Here is a 21,220-nt window from a genome sequence, read left to right as displayed (position 1 = left end):
CCGATCGGCGCACCCTGAAGAAGTCGTGCGTGGAGCCCTGGTGCAGCGTTCCGTAATTGATCGTCTTCTGGCGGAGGAGGTCGTCCAGGCTGTCGAGCGTGGGTCGGTCACGGTAGCGTATGATGAACTCGCCCAGCACCGACGCGTACGCCACCATCACCACCAGAGAGAAGAGCCACCACGACACCATCGCCACCACGGTGGACGTGGCCCTGCACGCGTCAGTTTGCCAATAATGACTGACTACCTGGCATTCGAAGCGACGCATAAATCTTAAGCAAGTTCGGTTCGATTTCAACAGCAAAACGTTCGAACGAGGTAACCATGGAATGAGGTACGTTTATAAATTAGTTAAAAGCCATTTCTACATTGTTATTGCTTCTAGATACGCTTCAGGCGATGGCTTTTCGTTAGGAACTGCGGTTTCTATTCTGCACTGCTATGCACAATATATCTGAGATATCAATGATGCCGTAATCCGTAGTCCTCCATAAAGAAAGCAACAAAATCTCGATAAAGAAGAGCGTCATGGCAGGTAGATACGATCTCTCCAATGCTATTCACAGCGTGTTTACAGGAGGTATTCAGAGACCTGTATTGGGAGGAATTGGGGATAAGAGCTAATGGAAAATACCTTAGTAACTTGCCATTCGCTGATGATATTGCCTTGCTTAGTAACTCAGGGGACCAATTGCAATGCATGCTCACTGACCTGGACAGGCAAAGCAGAAGGGTGGGCCTAAAAAATTATCTGCAGAAAACTAAAGTATTGTTTGATAGTCTCGGAAGAGAACAGCAGTTTACGATAGGTAGCGAGGCACTGGAAGTGGTAAGGTAACACATCTACTTAGGGCAGGTAGTGACCGCGCATCCGGATCATGAGAATGAAATAATCAGAAGAATAAGAATAGGCTGGGATGCATTTAAAAGGCATCCCCAGGTCATGAACAGCAGGTTGCCATTATCGCTCAAAAGAAAAGTGTATAGCAGCTGTGTCTTACCAGTACTCACCTACGGGGCAGAAACCTGGAGGCTTACGAAAAGAATTCTACTTAAATTGAGGACGACGCAACGAGCTATGGAAAGAAGAATGATGGACGTAAGGTTAAGGGGATAAGAAAGGAGCAGATTGGGTGAGGGAACAAACGCAAGTTAATGACATCTTAGTTGGAATCGAGAAAAAGAAATGTAATGAGGAGGGAAGATAACCGATGGTCATTAAGGGTTACGGACTGCATTCCAAGAGAAGGGAAGCGTAGCAGGGGGCGGCAGAAAGTTAGGTGGGCGGATGGGATAAAGAAGTTTTCAGGGAGAACATGGCCACAATTAGCACATGACCGCGGTAGTTGTAGAAGTATGGGAGAGGCCTTTGCCCTGCAGTAGGCGTATCCAGGCTGATGATAATGATGATGATGATGATGCAACGCAGCTGCGGCAGAAGGGACTTTTGCGCTGTTTGCAAAGGGCGTGGAATGTTCTCGGTATATTGCACGCTGAAATAACCCGCTATGCTTATTTTTAAGATATCCAAGAGCGCAACTATATAACCACAATTTCATCAAAATAATTTCGCCGTAAAAGCATGACAAATCACACATAGGGGTGCTCCAGCCATGGTGCACGCTTTCACTTTCTCTCTCTCTCTCTCTTTTTTTTTCTTTACTTTACCTTCACGTAAATGCAGCCCATCAGAAAACACACTTCGATATGTTAAAGAAAGACTGCCAAAGATACACAGAACGGTCTCTACGCACTTGGGCACGAGTGTGACGCGTTGCAAGGTCAGCCCGCTGAAGAGCATCCAGAAGCAGTTGCCCAGCGTGTAGTCCGTGTCGAGGCGCGAGTCACTTATGCGACGCCACTCGAGCGGGGAGAGCCGGCCCACCAGGCTGAGCAGCAGCATGGCCGCGAGCACGGTCGCCACCACGGCGCACCACAGTGCCGCGCTGAAGGGGCTCAGGAAATTGTGCGCCACGGTCTCGTCCTCGCGCGCGTTCAGGAGCCCGATGCCCAGCGTCATGAAGGGCACCGTGAAGTCGACCACGGCGCTTCGCCGGGAGGTCATGGTCAGCGGGGCCAGCGCCATGTCCGCTTTCTGCAGACAAAGCGAGACGGTCATCTAGCAGGCAGAAACGCTCGAGCGATCCTGGCACACCAGATACCACGTTTACCGCGTTTTTTTTTTTACTCCTTCCAGATTCTAGGGTACGCCCGGGCTTTCTAAGGTGACCGCAACGCCACCTCACAACCTAGCGTGCGGAGGAATGATATATTGTATATAGGTGACGTTCCGCATTCACAATTCACTCTATCATAGCCTCCTAAGACTATGATTCTACTTTATGTTAATCTTGAGGGCAAGCGTTTCCACGTTGTATGTATACAGCCATGCGCGTTCGAACGCTGACGTGGATTGGAGAAAGCTTAGCTCATGACGCTGTAGCGAGCCATAAAACTGTCACGCGCCTGTTGATCTTCAAAATTGCGTCTCATTCCCACCGTAGTAAAAGCGGCTGGCGTCGGCAGATTTTATAGGAAGCTGAAACAGCCGCAGTACCATCGAGCCAGTTCCCGGTTCACATAAATTTTGGCTATAGAAACTCTTCCCCTACGGAACATGCCCCCGTTAAGCTTGTCTGCTGCCTTCCCCGTAATCTTCCTCGGTTGGAGGAAGCCCCTATGTAGAGGCATACCGGGCACGTGCCCCCCCTCCCCTCTCTCTCTCCCTTCTTGAAGTTTCTGTGTGTCATGGTTCTCCCTGCCTGGCTCAGTAGCTACGGGGTTCCGTTGCTGCGTATGAGACTGCGGATTCGACACCGCGCACGTGCCAACATTCCCCGTCTCAAGGAGGTTAAAAAAAAATATTGCCCTGTCTACACGAAAATTTGCACAGTTGTCAGCATTCTGGTCACTCACCCAACCGGCTTTTTGGCACCGATAGCGAACTTGAGTGAACGGCTGTCATGCGAATTTAGAGCTATAGTCGTGCGAAGTTGGGGTCTTGCACATATATGCCCACTCTACGTCCGTACCCTCCCATACTTAGCTTTCTGCGATGCGACGGAAGGCTTCACTCACCCCGGCGAGCAGCTCTCCGATCATGCCGTTCCAGCGACCGCGCTCCTGTTCGACGCCAAAGCGGCCGTCCGCGATGATGTTCAGCCTGTAGTGAAAGCCCAGCAAGTGCGCCACCTTGTCGATGAGCGACACGCAGAAGCCCTCGAAGCGGTCGTTGCCCTCCAGCTTTTCGGCACCCTCCTTGAGCATCACGAACGGCGGCGACTGCGAAAACAGCCGAGACTCCGTCAGTTGGACCACAAACTTAAGTGTTCAAAGACGTCAGCCTGTAATGACGAGAGAATGCGGGAAATTGGGGGCTAAGGAAACCGCGATATGACGGATGGTTCTGAAAGTTGTAGTTGGATATTAAACAGGTACACGCACTACGTGAATATATGCTGTGTACGCACTGTGTGCATATATCTGTAGATTACGTGAATAGATGTATCACATAGTCGCTGTGCTCATCGCGTCCATGTTTCCTTGTGAGATTTGCGCTAATTCTTGCAGTCAGTCAATGCTAACAGAAATGCACCTATAGCCTCTTACTGAGATTACCAGAGGAGAATGTGGCGTTTCAGTATAGTACAGTCATCGTGGTAAGCACTTGTAGGGCGCCTCTAGGAATAGCCTCTGCTTCGTTAAGAAAGCATGTTGCGGCGTCTATCCTAGTATTTTCCCGGTTTAGTTCTGTTGAATGCTAAACTACAAACATTTCCGTAGTTGTGAACGTAAAGCATATAGCGGCGCTAATTTATATTAGCAATCTTCAGAGCAAAATGTCATTAAATTGCATCATCATCATCATAATCATCATCATCATCGTCGTCGTCGTCGTCATCATCATATCATCATGGACGCCAAAAGGAACAGGACTTGCCTTCTCAGCGCAGCAGGAGCAGCGCGTCAAAGCAGTATATTATGACTTGGTTTTTCGCACATTTCGTATTTAGAAGTGCGAGTCTAAGCGAGCAACCTAGCTTTTCTTTCACTTTCTTTGTATTTTCTTCGTATAGATTTCACTTCCTTTGTATAGATGGGTAACAAATAATAGTAGTTCTTCTAGAATTGTTTTCTCGCAAATATGATTATTGCTATACAACGTCTTGTTAGCACGAGATAACGGTTGATAGGATGGGTCTTGGCGTGGGTTATACAGAGTGCTACCAACCCCACTCGTTGGAAGAAACGCGGTTTGAGTCGGTAGGTGAGGCCAATGGGGCGTACCTTTCTTCTACAGCATGTGTGTGGTAGGGTCGCGACTAGACCGCCTACAGCACGAGTAGATTAAGCTAGTGAAGCGGGTCGGGAAGTTAGAAAAGGAACTCAATTGCGAACAGCAGCAGAGGAAGGTGGTAGACGATAAGCCAGCCAACGTAGAAATGAAGCCGAGGGCCGCCATTCCGCAAAGCAATGGTAAACACTTCGATGCGAGCACCGCAAATGGGGCTGCTCCGAAGCGGGAACAGATCAGTAAGCCGAAACCACCACACCGGAAAGCAGTGGCGGACACGTCAGGGATGGTCATGAAGGGCCTAACACTGAAGTGCCGGTTGCAGAAGTCGAGAACAAAGCGAAGGGTGCACTGCGACTTCAGGTGCAGTTACCGGAGACTAGGAGGAGCAACAGCGTCGAGATTTTTTCTTTCTTCGGGGGGGGGGGGGGGGGTGAAGGGAGATTTCAGCATGCATAAAGTAGGACCGGTGATAAGAGACTCGTAAGTGCAGATGAGGGAGACCAGATTAGCGCACTTTCTGAGAAATTGGTCACGGAAGTGATACCGAAGGCCAAGCAACACCTGTGGGACACATGGGACACAAGGAAGGATCGGCACCTAGCGTTGATAATGGGAAGAGTAACTGACGTATACTGCAGGGACGGCGGCCAGAGATCGCCAAGCAGATAGCTAAATAGCGGGGTCACCGATATCAGGGATGATTTCAAGGAACTGCGTATTGCAGTTTGTGACGAATTTTTGTGAAAAGACAGATGTGTGGAATTGAAAGAACAGTGCGTGCATTTGGACACTAGCTAAGGCAATTCATTTCGCAGTCCCTCACATCCACCGAGAAGTGCGCTGAACCGGCCGCGACGGCACTTTTATGTTTTTTCTTGTTTTTACGCTTTTTCTTGTTTCGAATCATTTTCATCACACACAGGGACTCTGCTAACGTATACGAGCAATGGAGATACAAGAAGCACCTTTCCTACAGTGATGCAACTTCACAGAGGCGCCTCGGGTTAGGGGTGGCTTTTACAAAAGTCTTTTTCATTTTTTGTGGGAATGCCAGACTCACCCACGCGTGACTCGTGCAAATCTGAATAGAAAATCGGACGCGCATTGTGTTTTTGTCACTCTGTTATAAGGTCGAGCGTGGTCTTCTTCGAACAGTGTCGAACGGCCTAGACCGTACACCATTTCCCGAGACAAAATCTATCTATCTATCTATCTATCTATCTATCTATCTATCTATCTATCTATCTATCTATCTATCTATCTATCTATCTATCTATCTATCTATCTATCTATCTATCTATCTATCTATCTATCTATCTATCTATCTATCTATCTATCTATCTATCTATCTATCTATCTATCTATCTATCTATCTATCCAACTATCTATCCATCTATCTATCCATCCATCCACCCATCCATCCATCCATCCATCCATCCATCCATCCATCCATCCATCCATCCATCCATCCATCCATCCATCCATCCATCCATCCATCCATCCATCCATCCATCCATCCATCCGCGCTCATTGAGTTTCTCAGAGTAAAATGAAACGTCAAGAACTCGGCCCTGTGGCTCACTGGCTGCGGAGTATTCCTGCGGAGCACGAGGGAGCGAATTGTTTTCAATTTGCGGTGTTTCCCATTGTGACGGACGGAAATATTGTCACGTGGAAGTGACGCATAAAGAACACAGTAGCAATTCTGTGAAAGACGAAACTAACTTTTACTGGGCGAACCAGTGCCCACAAAAACAGGCTACACTTGAAGAACGGCGACAGCGGCGAACACAGTCTGCAATCGTCAAAATCTGATCAGCGGGTCAAGCGCGTCGGCTTTTATACATCAGTCGTCGAATGTTTTAGAGCAATCGCTGGGACCCGCGTGTCTTCCACAAAGTTCTACACTATTCGCGTCGCGCATACATGCAATCAGATTACACAAGGTTCGGTGACAGACAGCGGATAGCATTCCAGAAACTCCCGATACATGCAAGGGCGTCCTGCGCTGTGCGATGACATTTGTTAGGCGGTGACAGGCGGTCATCCGGAAAAGATAAACAAGTACACGTGTCAATATGCTCGTACGCTGCTCTTCTCACGCGCTTTAAAGGGAGGCTAAAGGCAAATATTAGGTAAAGTTAAAGTGGTAGATTAGTGGTACAGAACATCTAAGGTAAGGATATTATCGCGAACGGAGCCTCAGTAATCGAGAAAGTGAGGTAAATGGAGGACACGATTAGACTCCCCCTGGACTTTTCAAAGTACTAGCCCGATGACGGAGGCACTCCTCATTACAATTATCTCAATAGTACTCAGTCACTCGTAATAAAAAGGTCATTGTATTGCACTATAAGGCGCAAGAAAATGCTCATTGTCTAGATCTATTTGATATTTAGAAGCAAAAAGCGGGTGACACGCAAGCGTACGGGTGCTATAGCGCACATGAGACTATCGGCCCCTGCGCGTAGACTCCTCGACTGCCCGCATCGCAGATCGCTTTCAAGATGGGGCTCGCGCGGCCGTGCTATACGCAGCAGCCGCCGGAGACCTGCCATGTACGATAAAATATTACGCATAGGGCACGCAGCTGTTTTTCACGGAAACTTGGTGGTAGGGTTAGAAAGTTGACGTTGTTATATTACAGCTTATAAATTAAATTGGTTTCTTTATTTGAACACCCTACACACCCCGAATCGATTACATTGAGAAAGGGGGGGAGGTTATACAATAGGAGGATACAATAAGTTTATAACGTTTAGTAAGTACCAAGCAAATCCGTAAACTTACAGCTCAAGCATGAGCGAGTTTCACGTATCGTTCAGGTCATAACGATATATGACACTTGATGTATACTTTGAGCGTGGCTTTACCAGAATGGTGGTCACGATGATGGTCCGGTTCTCGAGGGAGTTCTCGTCGATGGAGTCGTCGACACCCTCGCCTCCCGGCACTCCGTCATCGTCGTACGGGTCGTGCACGAAATCGAGACCCTTTTCGGCGCTCCACGTCGCCACCTGCGCAGGGAAAGTACTTCGGCATACTGCTGCATTTGCACGTGAAACCTGATTTTCACTTGCACGCTGCTTCTGTTGGATCACTATGATAAATATGCACGGTTGTCTCCTGCACGTTATAGGCAACAGCAACGCTTATGCCATTTCATTGCGGTATTTCTGAGCTCAGCCTTGCGCAATAAGTTTCACAATGCAGAGTAAGCCTGAAGCCTAAAGAACTTGGATTTACTGACAACGCGAAGGCCTATTGACCCACAGCTCTCACACACAGGAGACTATCGCACATTCTGTATGGTCGGGCTTCCGTGTATAAAATATCGTTGAACGCACTCTATATTGCAAGTTCCCTCGATATCACAGCTAGACCAGAATGATGCAGGCCCATGAATACTAAAGCATGCGGCAACAAAGCTGGCTGTGTGTGTTTCGCAAGTAATTTCTCGTAGCAGGCATCACACGGGGAGCGTTACGGAAAAGCAGCAAATCGGCGTCTTTTTGGTATATTGCCTGCTCCTAGAGGCGGCCTAAACACCTTAAAGAAGAGACTGACAACTGATTCTTAAGGACCTAGTTTTTTTATGGCCCGTTGAAAAGCTCCCCCTCGGTAGTGCTTACGCAGGCAGCCGTTACTTCCAAAAGAGCATAGATATTTTGTAAGCAGAATTTTTCTATCTGAGCAGCCTCTAAAGAAGGAAGGTTCCCTTCTCCAGCAACGCTGAGAAGTGAGAGCGATGCCGATAGCCCGCCTCGTGAATTGTGGAAATCGCCCATCGTTCTGCTTTCACAGAGGTGAGTGCCACTGTAGCTAACCACCTATATTTTGACCTTTTCAACCGCTTTTGAAAATAAAAAGCTGGTACAATAAGTTTACGTTGTTGTACAGACATTCTTATGTATGGTAGCACGTTTCTTCAATTTTACACGCCTACGTTATGGCTGGCTGGCCCGTGCATGGCATCGTTGTTCTGTCGATAGACGAGCCTAAACCCCTGCACACTACTACCGCAAAGCGTAAGCTGATGGAGGCTCTTTAGACGAGTCAAGTCAACTCATCAAAAACGAAGGCGGAGACAGCGTCACTTTTCTACTCACTACAAACGGAAGCTTATCTTCCCATTGTAAGTAAGACAAAGCTTATAATAGAGAAAGGTGGACCGTGTTTCAATACTAATAAAAAGATAGGAACCGCGTACACTAGTAGAAGGTCATGTGATAGGTCACTTAGGCATCTTTATGTTTATGCTGCATGGAGCGGCAAAGGTCATTTCTCGCAGTTTTTAGTGATGAATTAAACATATAAATCCACATTTTATGAGAAGAACAGGGCTAGTTTTAACCAATACGTTCGGCAATCTTTGGGTCAGTAGGTTTACCTCGATTCGTGTTCTGAGTGGTTGTCTGTTCCTTTAAAGGCAAGCTGCGACAAAATTTCACCTAGGCTAAATTGTTATAAATTAGCACTATACACTACAGACTCAATCTTGACAAAGCTGTAGGGCTGGTAATTATATAGTTTTATTATTAGCAGCCTTTAAATAGAGATGTCGTGACGTGGTTAGACGATATGATGCGAGTCCCACCACGTTACCTCCGAGATATTTTGGTGTTTCTCTGGCAGCGCCTAACCTCGGAGGTCAAGCGGAGGAGCTGTGCATTCCAGGGAATGGGTCACTTCAGACGAACAGGAATGACGGTGTTTTCTTTTCGGTTTCAGAATCAAAACGTCTACTGATTCGATCCTTTCGTGACGCATCCACTCGTATTTCAAAAGTAAGATTTCGCCCGTAGGCTACCCTATTAGAATCAGAATGTACCACTATCCGAAACTAGTCTTCATAGGCACCCAAAATTTTGTTGCAGTTGGTCTATCATTCCTACGGAGTGATATAATCAAGAAGCGGTCTTCCGCTGCTAGCATCCACAGTAACATCCCGGACGCGTCTGCGGAACATTTGCTCATCGAGTGCATGCAATTCGAGCGGGAGCGAGAGATCTACCTCAGCCATTTGGACCGCCTGGGTAGGCGCCCATTTATCCGATTAAGAGGTTATGGGACCCTGGTCGTTCCCGTACAAAGACATGCTCTCACCAAACGGCTCCTACTGCTTTGAGATGCAATTGGCGCGTACGTCACGTCTGACAGCAACAATTGACTTATATAAGTGAGAGTTCCTCTCCCTGTGGCGAGCAGCGCTTTGCAATGGTATTTGACGTTGCACCGCCTTCAGGCTCGGCCCAGGTCGGTGGCAGAAACGACGCGCCTTGCATTGCGTGTTGTGGAAAACTATACAGCCTTTATACAAGCACATGCTCAAGTGGTAGTCGTCCGTATGCGTCAGACGGTCACGCCTGCTCTGGAATGCAAGGTTTAACCGTGCAGCGGCCGCACATGGCGACTGCGATTCAGCTCGAAAGGGACGTTTATTGAATTACTATACTCTATCTCAGCAGTTCCTCGCAGCACTGGACAAGCTGCAGGTCTACTTAGCCAATAGGAATATTGAACGCCCACCCCTCAAGATGTGTTCATCTGTGCCGCGTCGTCTGTTCCGCGTCTGCTTGCCATTCTTTCAGAACGTCATCCACTGTTGGTAGAGTGATGCAACAAATGTTTTTTGTTGTTGGTGGTGGTGCTGTAACTATCAGCTGCGTTTCCGTGAATGTCACGGGGGTGGCTTCGCTTCATCGATACACTTTCTGAGAAGTTCAATGCAGCCTACTGAACCAGTTTAAAGCGAACGCCCTGATAAATGTCCACACGCACCGCGCCCTCTGTTCGGCGCCTATTTGGCGTTTGCTTGCCAACGTCATCACGTACCATACTAGAGTGGAGTTGTAAATTGATGATGCAGTGAACGATTAGGCCTTCGTAGCGTTGCGCATCATCAAGGCACAACCATCGCTAATCCTGTGGCGCTATCTGCTAAATGGAAATCAAACCACTTTTACTGGTCGGCGGTGCCTCTGTAGTCATAGCACCGTCAATACAAACAGCTGATCAGAATAATAACGGCAAAACATACCTAATGATTTGTCCTCAGCGTGAAGTGAGACTGAGCAATGATGGATTTTGTCATTTATTTGTTGCTGTCAGGGCGGAGAGCCAGTAACAAGCGCGAATTGGGATCGAAGCGGGCGGTCTGGGCTACATGCGGCTCTTCCATGTTGCTGCGTAATCACGCTTAGGATGGCTATCAATGTTCCCGGCGGCAAACGCCATGCACAGTACTTCGCGGTATACGACGTGCATGCGCAAGTAGTCTAACATCTTACTTATCAGTGTAACGTATCATGTGTCAAGCAAAAATAACCCTCGCCAATCCCGCCAGTAATCAGACAGTTAAGACCGGAACTATATTCTGCTGCGCAAATATGTTTCCTTTGTACACCTAGTAGCTTCGGCAGTGCTGCAAGTCACTTCCGAGGTGCACAGTATAATAACGCTAACACAGTATAGTAACACTAACAGCACACGTGACCGCAGCTTGGAAGAACATGCACACTAATACTTCTGGGTATAAAACAATTGTTGCATCCGTCCGCGCACCATCACTGAACATCAGCCAATTGGATCACTCAACAGAAAAACAAAAGTGTGGGGGAGGGAAGACGAAACACGCACGTACAAAGCACAAAAATGTTGCCCGATGTACTGCCTCTACTTATACTGGTAGCGGACACGCTTCGCCGACATATGAAGAAAATTTCGTATAATTTCACAGACACGCTGCTACAGAGCGGATCCACGCAGCGCAACCGCCGAAGTGTCTCAAGACATTTTTTCACCCTTTAGGAAACATTTCTTCAACACGTCTTACACTGCGAGGCACAAATACTAACAGCAGAGAATTTTGTTCAGCACTTATTTCTTCTGATTGAGAAATAATGTATTATACCTTGAACTGGGTGCACGTTGGAAACGCGCTATCAGTTCATTTAACTGCCACAATAGAGACTTCGTCGAAAGGCGCGAAGATGAGTTTCAAAAGCGGAGCGTGACCGTTATCAATGAATGAAATGCCAAGTTACTTTGAAATAATTAAAAAATGGGACGGCGCATACAAGTTTTGGTGATGATTGGAGACGTTAATGAGATTAGCAGTGTTTCTTCTGACATAAAAAGCCATGATTGCGTGAGTAAATCTTTAGTCACCTCGTCTGGTAAGAAATCGGCATACTTTGAATGCGCAGAATGTGATGCGGCCTCGTGACCTACTTTCTGTTATCTAAAACAGTCAGAAAGGTTGCGCTTATTTTGATTCACTTTGGCAAGTTTACCACACACCTGTTTGACTAGACAACCATTGTGCGGATATATATATATATATATATATATATATATATATATAATATATATATATATATATATATATATATATATATATATGCTTCTTGATGCGAAAGCGCCAAATGGCTCATTTAGCGAGAAAGACGGCGTTTGTAGCAGCGAAATGGCACCTAAATTCCCGTCGGCTGCGATGTCGCGTGCCCGTAACGTTGGCTTGTACTTGCTGGCTCGGGCCTCGACGAAGCAGAGGAGGCGAAGGAGAGCACCTGCTGCCGCGGTATTGCGTGAGGGGAGAAGGTGTCCCCGCGACGCCACGTCACCTTCCCTCTCGCAAGCCTGTACTGCCCGCACGTTCTTCTAGCGCGCAAGCGCTCGCCTGCGTTCTAACTGCGCCTCAGTAAGGCCTAATCAAAACGCGCCAAGCCTCTCAACAAGCTCGCTTGCCCGCGAGGAGTTCGTAACCCGAAGGACTGCTCAGCGGCGTTCAATTGGACTTTAATGCTTTCGTATTCACAGCAAACGCTTACGTGTGCTCTGACATTTTCAAACTAAATCTTAGTTGCAAGGCAGCGCTTGTGTCAATCTGCCTGCTGTTGCGCTATTTTGATAGCGGATTCCCGACTAGCGCGGCCACACACCTCGTAAAGTACACAAGGTCATGGTAGCATGCGCAATCTTTGGCCTCTGAAAACACAAACGAGATAGCTAGTCTCTTTAGAAATAAGGCCAAGCTGCGGGACTAAATGCATGACTACCTTTTTTTCTTCGTTGTTGACCTTCACATTTGTGAGCCGACCGTGCCCGGTTCTAGAGAGCCATGCTACAAATAACTAACACTTTGTACGCGTCACATAAATACTCGTACAGGATGCGCTAAGTGTAGCCCTGTTAAAAAGAATTTGAAATTTATTCTCGATGTGCGTAGAAACAAAATTATCCATTATATTTCGCGAGGTTTGGTTTCTTATCTTTGGGTAATCTCAATAAAACAATGTTGGAAATCTTTCGACCTTATACGCAATGAGAGCAGTTCACCCGCAATTTGTGTTTCAAGACGCATCATTGCACAAATGAGTGATGGGTATATTCTTATGCACTAATAAATTCATGTTAGAGAAGTGTACCAGTAATTTTTTCCAGAGATTCTAATGTGTGCATCGCTTCAGACATGAGTTGTGAAAGGTAAACTTACAAAAACAAAGGTAGTTACCTGCCTGGATATGCAGCGCATTCATAATTTGGAGATGATTGTAGACGTTAATGCGATTAGCAATGTCATAATGGGTTTATAATCGGAGATTGGGAGGGGGGGTATGTTTCCAATGTTATGGGGAATATTATGATCCTTTATGCGAATATTATAGTTCCTGAAGAAGCGACACCAGAGCAGAGCTGTGATACGCATACAAGTGCAGTGTGTTTATTAAAAAGCTTGACAAGCCACGCGAATGGCCGAGCTTCGCTCTCGTACTTGCGTTCTTATTTTATTTATTTGCTTTTGAAGAGCGGCACAAGTCCTGTGATCCAAGCTGGCGTGAAATAGCGGTCCACATGCATGTAGTGCCCCTGACGCCAATGCCCAGTTTCCCATACCTGCAGGGGTCGAAGCTGTGCACACCCAAATAGTCTGTTCGGACACACAACCAATGGCGCGTACTCAGTGGCCCAAGGTGGCCTAAAAGAAGCCATAAACGTACATGACGAAAAATGCGTTGTATTCTCCAAGGTTGGTAATCGCATTACAACTGTAGTACGCAGAACGTAGACAGGACACTTCTAAACGATGTTACATAATGGTGCCTTTGTAATCTTAGCGACTAAACGTAGCAATAAAGCGCTTGGTAACTCAGAGTCACGGTTCAGAACCTCATCCGAAGTTCAGAATCGATGTTCTGGTTTAGAAGCGCATATCTTCTTCTTAGTGAATGAGCCCGACATCCCGCGCAATCCAGCGTGTGTCATAGACAAGCTTTTTCTTTCTATGCAGCAGTCATTGGTGCCTAAATTTCAGATTGTATTGCCACTTTAAGCGCTCGAATAACTTTTGTTACGAACTATTGGCGAATGTTTATCTGAAGTTCTGAAAGGAAACGTTTAGAATGCAAGAAACGTCTTTACTTCTTCTACTTCTTTTTCTCCGTTCCACATAATGGAAAATTTCTGCTCCGTTTAAAGGAAGCAACTCGGTCATATGGTCACCTACAAGTTTCGCTCTTTGTCAGTATTTTTTTTTTATTTCACTGTTACTTCACGACCGAAATTTCGCTGTCCCAATAGAATGTCCATATCCTTCAAGAACATTGCATTTCCGAGTGCAGTTTGTCGAGCGAGAGCTGCTCACCTGTTCGGTGCGGCCTCGGTGCCACTCGAAGAGCCGCAGATCGTCCAGCTCACGTTCCCCGTCCTCGTCGAAATTCACCTCTCCTGTGAATCCATCGTAGCTGGCCTGCGAATCCGAGAGGTATACTCCGTTTTAATTTCACGCCCCGGAATACCATAAAAAGAAAGAACAACAAATAACAGCAGGACAGACAGATGAATCAATTAATCGATTAAATTCTGGGATTTAACGTGCAAGAAGCGCGATCTGATTATGATGTACGCCGTCATTTAGAAAACGTGCGACTTACTAATCTTTCTGGCCGTCGGACACTCAGAGGCCGTGTTACGGAGAGTAAACAAAATAGCGCGACGTTTCTTCGCGGAGCCTTCCGCAGTTATCGTCACGACAAGACACAGTGCGTCGGATGCCGCAGCGCGAACTTGCACGATAACAAAAAGTCTCCATTCACACCTTTCGCCAATGAACGCCATGCGCTAGGTCACGCAGAACTTGAAGCGAAGTGCCCGCCAGACTTTCAACAAACACGCAAGGAAATTAAACAAAACACCTCGGACGAAACCGACGTGTTCAAGTGAGCAACGCCATTCCACACGACATAATAGCTGGTTTGCACAGTCTTGCCAAGCCTTGCGCCAGAATCACGGGTTCGTAGGGGTCACCAACGAAGTAATAAATTGTCAATAGAAAAACATTAACATTTGTTGTTTTATTACAGCAAAAATATTTGAAATGGAATAGTTAATCGTATGACAGTGCTCTAATTAAAATTTTCGAACATATTGTCACGTGGTGGTGACGTAGAAGAACACAGTAGCAATACTGTGGACGAGAAAACTAACTTTTATTGGGCGAACTTGTGCCCACAAAACAGGCTACACTTATAGCACAACGAAAAGCAGCGAACACAGTCGGCGATCGTCGGAAATCTGATCAGCGGGTCAAGTGCGTCGGCTTTTATAGAGCAGTCGTCGAATGTTCCAGACTAATCGTTTGGACCCGCGTGCCTTCCACAAAGTTCTACACCATTCGCGTTACGCGATGAAATCAGATAACACAAGGTTCGGCGACAACAGACAGCCGGGTAGAAGCATCGATAACTTTCCAGAAACGTCGGATACATGCAGGCGCGTCCGTCGCTGTGCGATTACAGTTGTTAAGCGGCGAAACGTGGTCGCCCGATAAAGATAAGTACACGTGTCAATATCTTTTTTCACATAGATTTGCTAGTTTCCGTGTTCGCCCCCCCCCCCCCCCCCCCATCTAGTCACGCTTCAATCATGTACCACTAAATGATATCTCTGGCGACAGGTTTTGGCACGCTTTTCGTTCCAAGCTTCGCGAACCATTTAGATGTACCTGTGCTCGCTCGCCTCGCGCCCGCCGTTTACCGCCAGTTCAGGCCCGGCAGTCAGATGGAGAAGACGTGTTTTGTTCGCTCTGCTGAAGAGCAGGCTGTGTTGAAGGAACAGAAGCGGGCCGCGCGTCGTGCGTTCTGCCGAAGAACAGGTGGTGTTTGATGAACGCCGTCGGGAACTCGCTCGATAAAGGGCTCGTCGCCGACGTGCCGACCTCGCCGTGAGAGAGCACGAAGCCGAGGCGTTATGACAACGAAGAGCCGCGGATACCGAGCTTCGCTTGCACCCCTCTTCACAGCAGTGGAAGGGCGGTCAATTATGTTTTGTTCATAAGGCTCTTAGTAACCTCCCGCATCACGATCAGCCCTGCGCCACCGCGCGCTATCCGCCCCACACAACGTGGTTACAAATTACCGCTTGCCTACCACGTGACATGCGCCTGAGTCTCGGCAGCTTTCCTTGTTTGTTTTTTTGACGAGGCTTGAAAATTGTCGCGGGACACTGCCTGCTACATTTGTTTTTCTCCTCAATGCTGGTGTAGTGGGCTCTGGCCAAAGCGAGAAAAAAGAAAGCAGTATACTGAGGAAAGGACACTAACGCTCTTTAGGGCATCCAGCAGCTGTTGGCCGTCCTTCAGGTAGGTGGCGGTGTCACACTCCACCGTGTTCGGTTCCAGGCTGCCCCCAGTTGTCGACAGGTTGTGCAGCGCCGCCGCAAACACGTGGACGGCGTCGTGCACCAGCGCCAACTGCGTCTGCAGTCACTCGACCCAAGAATTTTGAAAAGTGAGAACGTTACTGTTCATACTATCTCCAAGTGTTGTACGACACCAATAAGCACATATTACAAGCGTAGATGGCTCCGGCAATGAGTTGCTCAGACAATAAAGTTAATCGCTCTCTTTCTTTCTCACTCCGATGAGGCAAAGAGGTCATTGCTAGTATTTTTCAGCCCAAATCCGACTCTCTCTGCTGAAGGGAGGCATACAACTTGGAGTAAGCTTGTGTTTATGAACAATAGGTGGGTTAACATCGGTAGAGATAAGCGCGGATGATGTCTTTGACGGCGAACGCTAAGGGAGCTTAGTCACCACTTTCGCCCCGGTTGCCGGCCCCTCACCTGCTTCTCTCGCCCGCCAGCGGTGAGCTCGGGGTGCTGGCGCACCAGCCGGCGGCCCAGCAGAGTGAAGTCGTCGTCGTCCAGCTCCAGCATGCGGAAGCTGTACACCCGGGCTTCGGCCATCGCCTGCCGAAGGGCGGGCCGGCTGCCCGGCACGTGGGCGTCCTGCGAAATGCGCGCAGGGCCACGCAAGCATCAAGCACGCGGGACCACCGCGCCCATTATAACCGCACTAAAAATTTTATGTTGTCAGTCCAAATAAGTTTTCAGACTACTGATTTGCAATTCTCTTTTTCTCTTTTTTTTGAGGGGGGCGGGTGTGCAGGAGGAAATCAAAGGAGTACTACTTTCATCGAGATTGGGAGAGCTAGGTTAGTACGGGTAGTAAGCTTTTGACAACTGGACGTTGGTCCTCTCACCAGTGACACGAGCAGGTAACTGTGTACCTCCGTCACCAGGCCGGCCTCCAGCGCCTGCGAAGGAGGTAAGATGACGACTCAGAACAACATCAGAGCTGGCACGCTATTCAGCCAGACAAGCTGAATTGTGATGCAAAGCGAAGCAAAGACACAACAGTTGTAAGGAAGGTTACCAGTTCTACATATTACACAACTGGATGTGGGCTTGTTGCAGTCAATGAGTGACCTGCAAGAGTATAAGTTCGCTCCTCGTTGCTATTGCCTTTCTTTCCTTTTCTTGAGCGAGGACGAAAGAAAGAGGCTGAGTCTTGTGTTGCTTGAGGTTTGTCGTTTTAGTCGTAGAAATAATACATCAGAAATACACCAATTGACGCGTCTGAAGCATTTATTTATACGGACCCGCTTACCCCAGAAGCCAGAAAATCAGCTCGCAAGTTATCACTGTCAATGCTACTTAGCTGAAAGTATAGCACTATAATCAGTGATAATGATTAGCTTTTGACCATGTTTTTTCCGTGCTTTCAAGTAATCCAGTTGCCCCGCGAAAGCTGTGGGAATGTGCAACATTGCCCGTGTATTTGTAATTCAAGAAAAAATGATTCCCATATTCTTTGGATGGCCTGTTGCGTTTGGCTGGCGCTAAATCTTCGGACAAGTTCGCCACTTCAACTTCGTGTTCTTTTGGAAGGGTTATCTGCCTGTTCGTCAGGATTAATTCATGCAATGTCGCAAAGAGGACCCGCAACACTTTGCAAGTCAGAGCCTGTGTCTTGTCTGTAATACTGCTTAGCGTGTATGGGAAACCAGAGAGGAAAGTTCACGTGCCAATAGTGGCGCCGTAAAGCACACATTCTCAGTTTACCATGCTCCGTTTTATCACCGCAAAATTCGGTGCTCATCTTGAGACACACGTGTCCACCTCCTGATCTTATTGGCTACCGGCGTGTAGGAACGTACACGAGCGTGCGCTTCTCGCAACGTGCCTGGCCTTGGACAAAGCTTTGCGTGGGCCTTCGAGCTAATGCAGACATTAATGGACGCGCGCGCCTCTTATCGTTTAATATGTCGTGGCATTTTGTGGTCTCGCTGTCTGGTTGCTACAACATATACTTTATTTACTCACCGAAGCTATCATAGCGCTTCCTGGACACCGCTAGTTTGCCATATCGTTAGTATCTTCTTCCGCGCCAGAAATAACGAGTGACCCGGGTCACCCTGCATACGCGACTACCGAGCCGTCACCGATTAAGTGACAAGCGTACGGGCCCTTTGCGGTATACCATCGCCTTCCCGACGTCGCGCGCTCGACCAAGTGTTCTCGCAGAGTACAACCCTGTAAGCAACAACTTTTTTCTTTTTCGTTGTAGTAGGCGGGAAGACAAGCACCCTGGGCGCTGTACACTGCAAATTCCCAAGCGTCCGAACGCCACAGCAAATTACGCCTATAGGAACGACGAACTGTTGGACTAGCTGATCTTTTATAACCGTTGAGGAAAATTGGCGATTAAAAAAATAAACACCAAGAAATTTCTGTCTGAGCGCGGTGTACATACGCTAGCGCGCAAACAATAAGTGGACAACACAGAGACACTCGCGCACGCACTTCACTGCAGTTTGAAAATAGTACATCATTATTAAAGGCGCAGCGGCGACCGACATCTCTCAGCTTAGTCTGGTGAACTACATTTACCGGGATTTATTTTCCATTCATTCGAAGGGCAAAGTTGCTAATCAGCAGGAAAAACGTTGCGTAAAGTTTTCTATCTTTCGTTCTTCCTTTCCCACTTTCGTCTTTATTACTTTCTTTATTGTTTCATGCCCGAAGAGCAGCGCTTTTACATTGGTATGGCGCCCCAGATTTCGAAGTATTCTCGCATGTCTGGCCTGGTGATTTTCAGAAACAATTATGAGAAGTTACCAGGTGAAGTCTTTCGTTTACTTCGAATGAAATGTAATCCATGTTAATCGATAAGCTCTTCCTTAGTCCCAAGAATTATCTGTACTAATCTCATAAAGGATCTAGCGCGAAAAGTTCAAGCCCGTCGTTTTCCGTCGCTTCTTTTCTGGGTTACCAGTTCTTCGCTCACAGTTAGACCAACATTTCTGATTGCAGAAGCTAATTTAAAAATACAGCTGAAGTTATTCCTGCTTTTATATTTCTTTGAAACGCTGCTGCACTATCATGCTGACAGCATCTATTTCCCCATAAGCAGGCACAATTTACATCTTAGAAGATCCATTAAATGCCAACTGCAACGAAATTTCAGTTTGACTGATATAGTTATAAATTATGATTCTACACTAAAAAGAAGCAACCTTGCCAATGCTGTAGGGCTGGCAATTGTCTGTTTCCTTATTAGCCGCCATTGAATAGTGCCTAATCAGACAAATTGTGCACTCAGTAGTAAGTGCGGAGATGTTCTGAGTCGTCAACAACGTTGTGGGTCGTCACTATATAGACAAAGGGCAATGGCAGCGATACTTCTTTTTTTTTATGTTTCAGTACCGGCAACTTCTACTCTTTAAAGCTGTTCGTTACGCATCCACTCGTATTTCAAACGAAACACTTTTGCACGGACACTGTTCTATATCGGCACTATTTGAAGCTCAGCCTCTTAGGCGGTCAAAACGTTTCCTTGCACTAGACTTTAAACAATCGTACAGCCTTCTTGGTCTACCGGGCAGCTATTTCTATACATGGCACCTCACGGTCCCGTGAAAAGGGCAGGGCACACAACTGAAAAATTAATTAGCTTAGTGTTCAGTGGAAGAAAAGCCTACAGAAAGCTTTAATTATAGTTTTCTAGCCAATCTGCACCGTGATCTCACGAATATCGCAGTCTCAACGTTCTCACCACTCTTTCTGGATTTCTTCATGTTCGCATGATTTCTCCGGGTACCATTCATCACAGGCAAAAAAAGAAAAAAGCCTAGAAAACACAGCAAAGAGAACACCACGACTACTTCGTCCAGCAAACAAAGAACCAGCACGCGCCAATTTCAGTAGTCTAGAACATGGGGAGCGCCGAGGCACGAGCACGATTCGGCCACGCATAGCGGAGACGGCTGCGTGCCATAGCGATATGGTATTTTCGACAGCCGATTAGTCAAACATAATTCGCCGCTTAGGAGTTATAAAAACTTAGTCCACCTACGTCGCCAACGCTAGCTTCTGAACTTAAACTTACAGCGCAGACACCTAAGACGGACCACAAAAGGAAGATACGACACACACTGGCGCTGTGTGTTTCGTATCGCTATAGCTTGCTCCGTAACGCTAGCTTGCTCCGTGCAATGCCTGGCAGCCAGAAGATATTTTATAATATTTACAAAATATGTTGTTACAGGTACTTTTTTTGAACAGTGCAGGATAACGTATAGCGATGCAGTACGTTTTATCTTTTTTTGTCAGGTAAGCACATGTTTATTTCTTTCACAATAAGGTATACCGAGTTTAGTTTAGATTTAAAAAAGAACTTCCCGAAAGTTGATGTAGGGTTGTTGCGCGAAGCTAACGAAATACCCTGATCGCTTAGTATCATCCAGCATCTTCCAAGTGCTTCTCAGCTGACTCAGAATATTCTGAGCTCTTAATTCAACAAAATGGCCAACAGTTACTGCTGGCACCAAGTGCTGTTCGCAAGTCCACCCACCTGCATCAGGACGTCCTCGATGCGGTTTTCATCCACGTCGATGACGATGTTGCGGTATCCCGACTCCACCAACTCCGACCAGACGTCGTCCTCGGACAGGTCGAAGGCGAGCAGTTTGCGCTCGGACATGTCATCCTTTCTCTCCAGCTCCTGGAGTCGCTCCAGGCCTGCAGGCGCATGCGTCAGTCGCAGGATTAGGCGGTGCGCCATGATTCGAACAGCTCGCAGTGTACAAATGTACGAGTGGAAGAGATGGCGTACGACTGTCAAAATGTGCCTAGCGAGACTTCATATGCTATAATGGGCGGAAAACTTTACGTGGCAATGAAGCGAAAACTACGCAGGCGAAGGGTATACGTGAGACAAATAGGCCCGCAGTCTCGTTCGTTTAGGCTGGCGACCGAAATGCGTAAACGTCTTGCTTACTACAGCGCTTGTGCTAAAATAAAACATAAAATACGCTACCAAGCCTTCAATTTGACTTTTATTTTTCTCTCTTTCCTCTTCCACGTCTAGTTAACGAATGCTATATCGTCCCAAGTCTGAGGAAAACATAGGTGCAGTTTATTTCGTGGTTGCTTCCACGGTCACCTGCGGTCAACATGTTTGGTGACGACTTACTGCCACAGAAAGCCATATTCGTTTTGCAGTTGAAGTCGTAATCATTATTCCTGGCAGCGCAGTCTGCATTCTTGAGGTAACGAGGTGGGTAGAACGTTCGGGCAATT

The 21,220-nt window shown here is 47.2% G+C and overlaps 1 protein-coding gene across 1 annotated transcript in view; it reads right to left on the bottom strand.

The window, feature by feature from the left end:
* The window catches only part of LOC126522330 (glutamate receptor ionotropic, kainate 2-like), an 84,443-nt gene that overhangs the window by 13,646 nt on the left and 49,577 nt on the right, over positions 1 to 21,220 (bottom strand). Inside the window, exons 4-12 of the mRNA XM_050171060.2 lie at positions 20,493 to 20,659; positions 16,840 to 16,893; positions 16,421 to 16,585; positions 15,900 to 16,055; positions 13,944 to 14,048; positions 7,171 to 7,314; positions 3,079 to 3,282; positions 1,755 to 2,095; positions 14 to 212 (exon numbers count right to left, since the gene is read on the bottom strand). Of these exons, the coding sequence (XP_050027017.1) occupies positions 14 to 212; positions 1,755 to 2,095; positions 3,079 to 3,282; positions 7,171 to 7,314; positions 13,944 to 14,048; positions 15,900 to 16,055; positions 16,421 to 16,585; positions 16,840 to 16,893; positions 20,493 to 20,659 (1,535 nt within the window). The remainder of the gene's footprint in view (positions 1 to 13; positions 213 to 1,754; positions 2,096 to 3,078; positions 3,283 to 7,170; positions 7,315 to 13,943; positions 14,049 to 15,899; positions 16,056 to 16,420; positions 16,586 to 16,839; positions 16,894 to 20,492; positions 20,660 to 21,220) is intronic.

This window comes from Dermacentor andersoni, chromosome 6, assembly GCF_023375885.2.
Source record: "Dermacentor andersoni chromosome 6, qqDerAnde1_hic_scaffold, whole genome shotgun sequence".
Taxonomy (NCBI): domain Eukaryota; kingdom Metazoa; phylum Arthropoda; class Arachnida; order Ixodida; family Ixodidae; genus Dermacentor; species Dermacentor andersoni.
The sequence above is the reverse complement of the archived record's forward strand: the minus strand, read 5'-3'. Positions and strand labels throughout refer to the sequence as shown.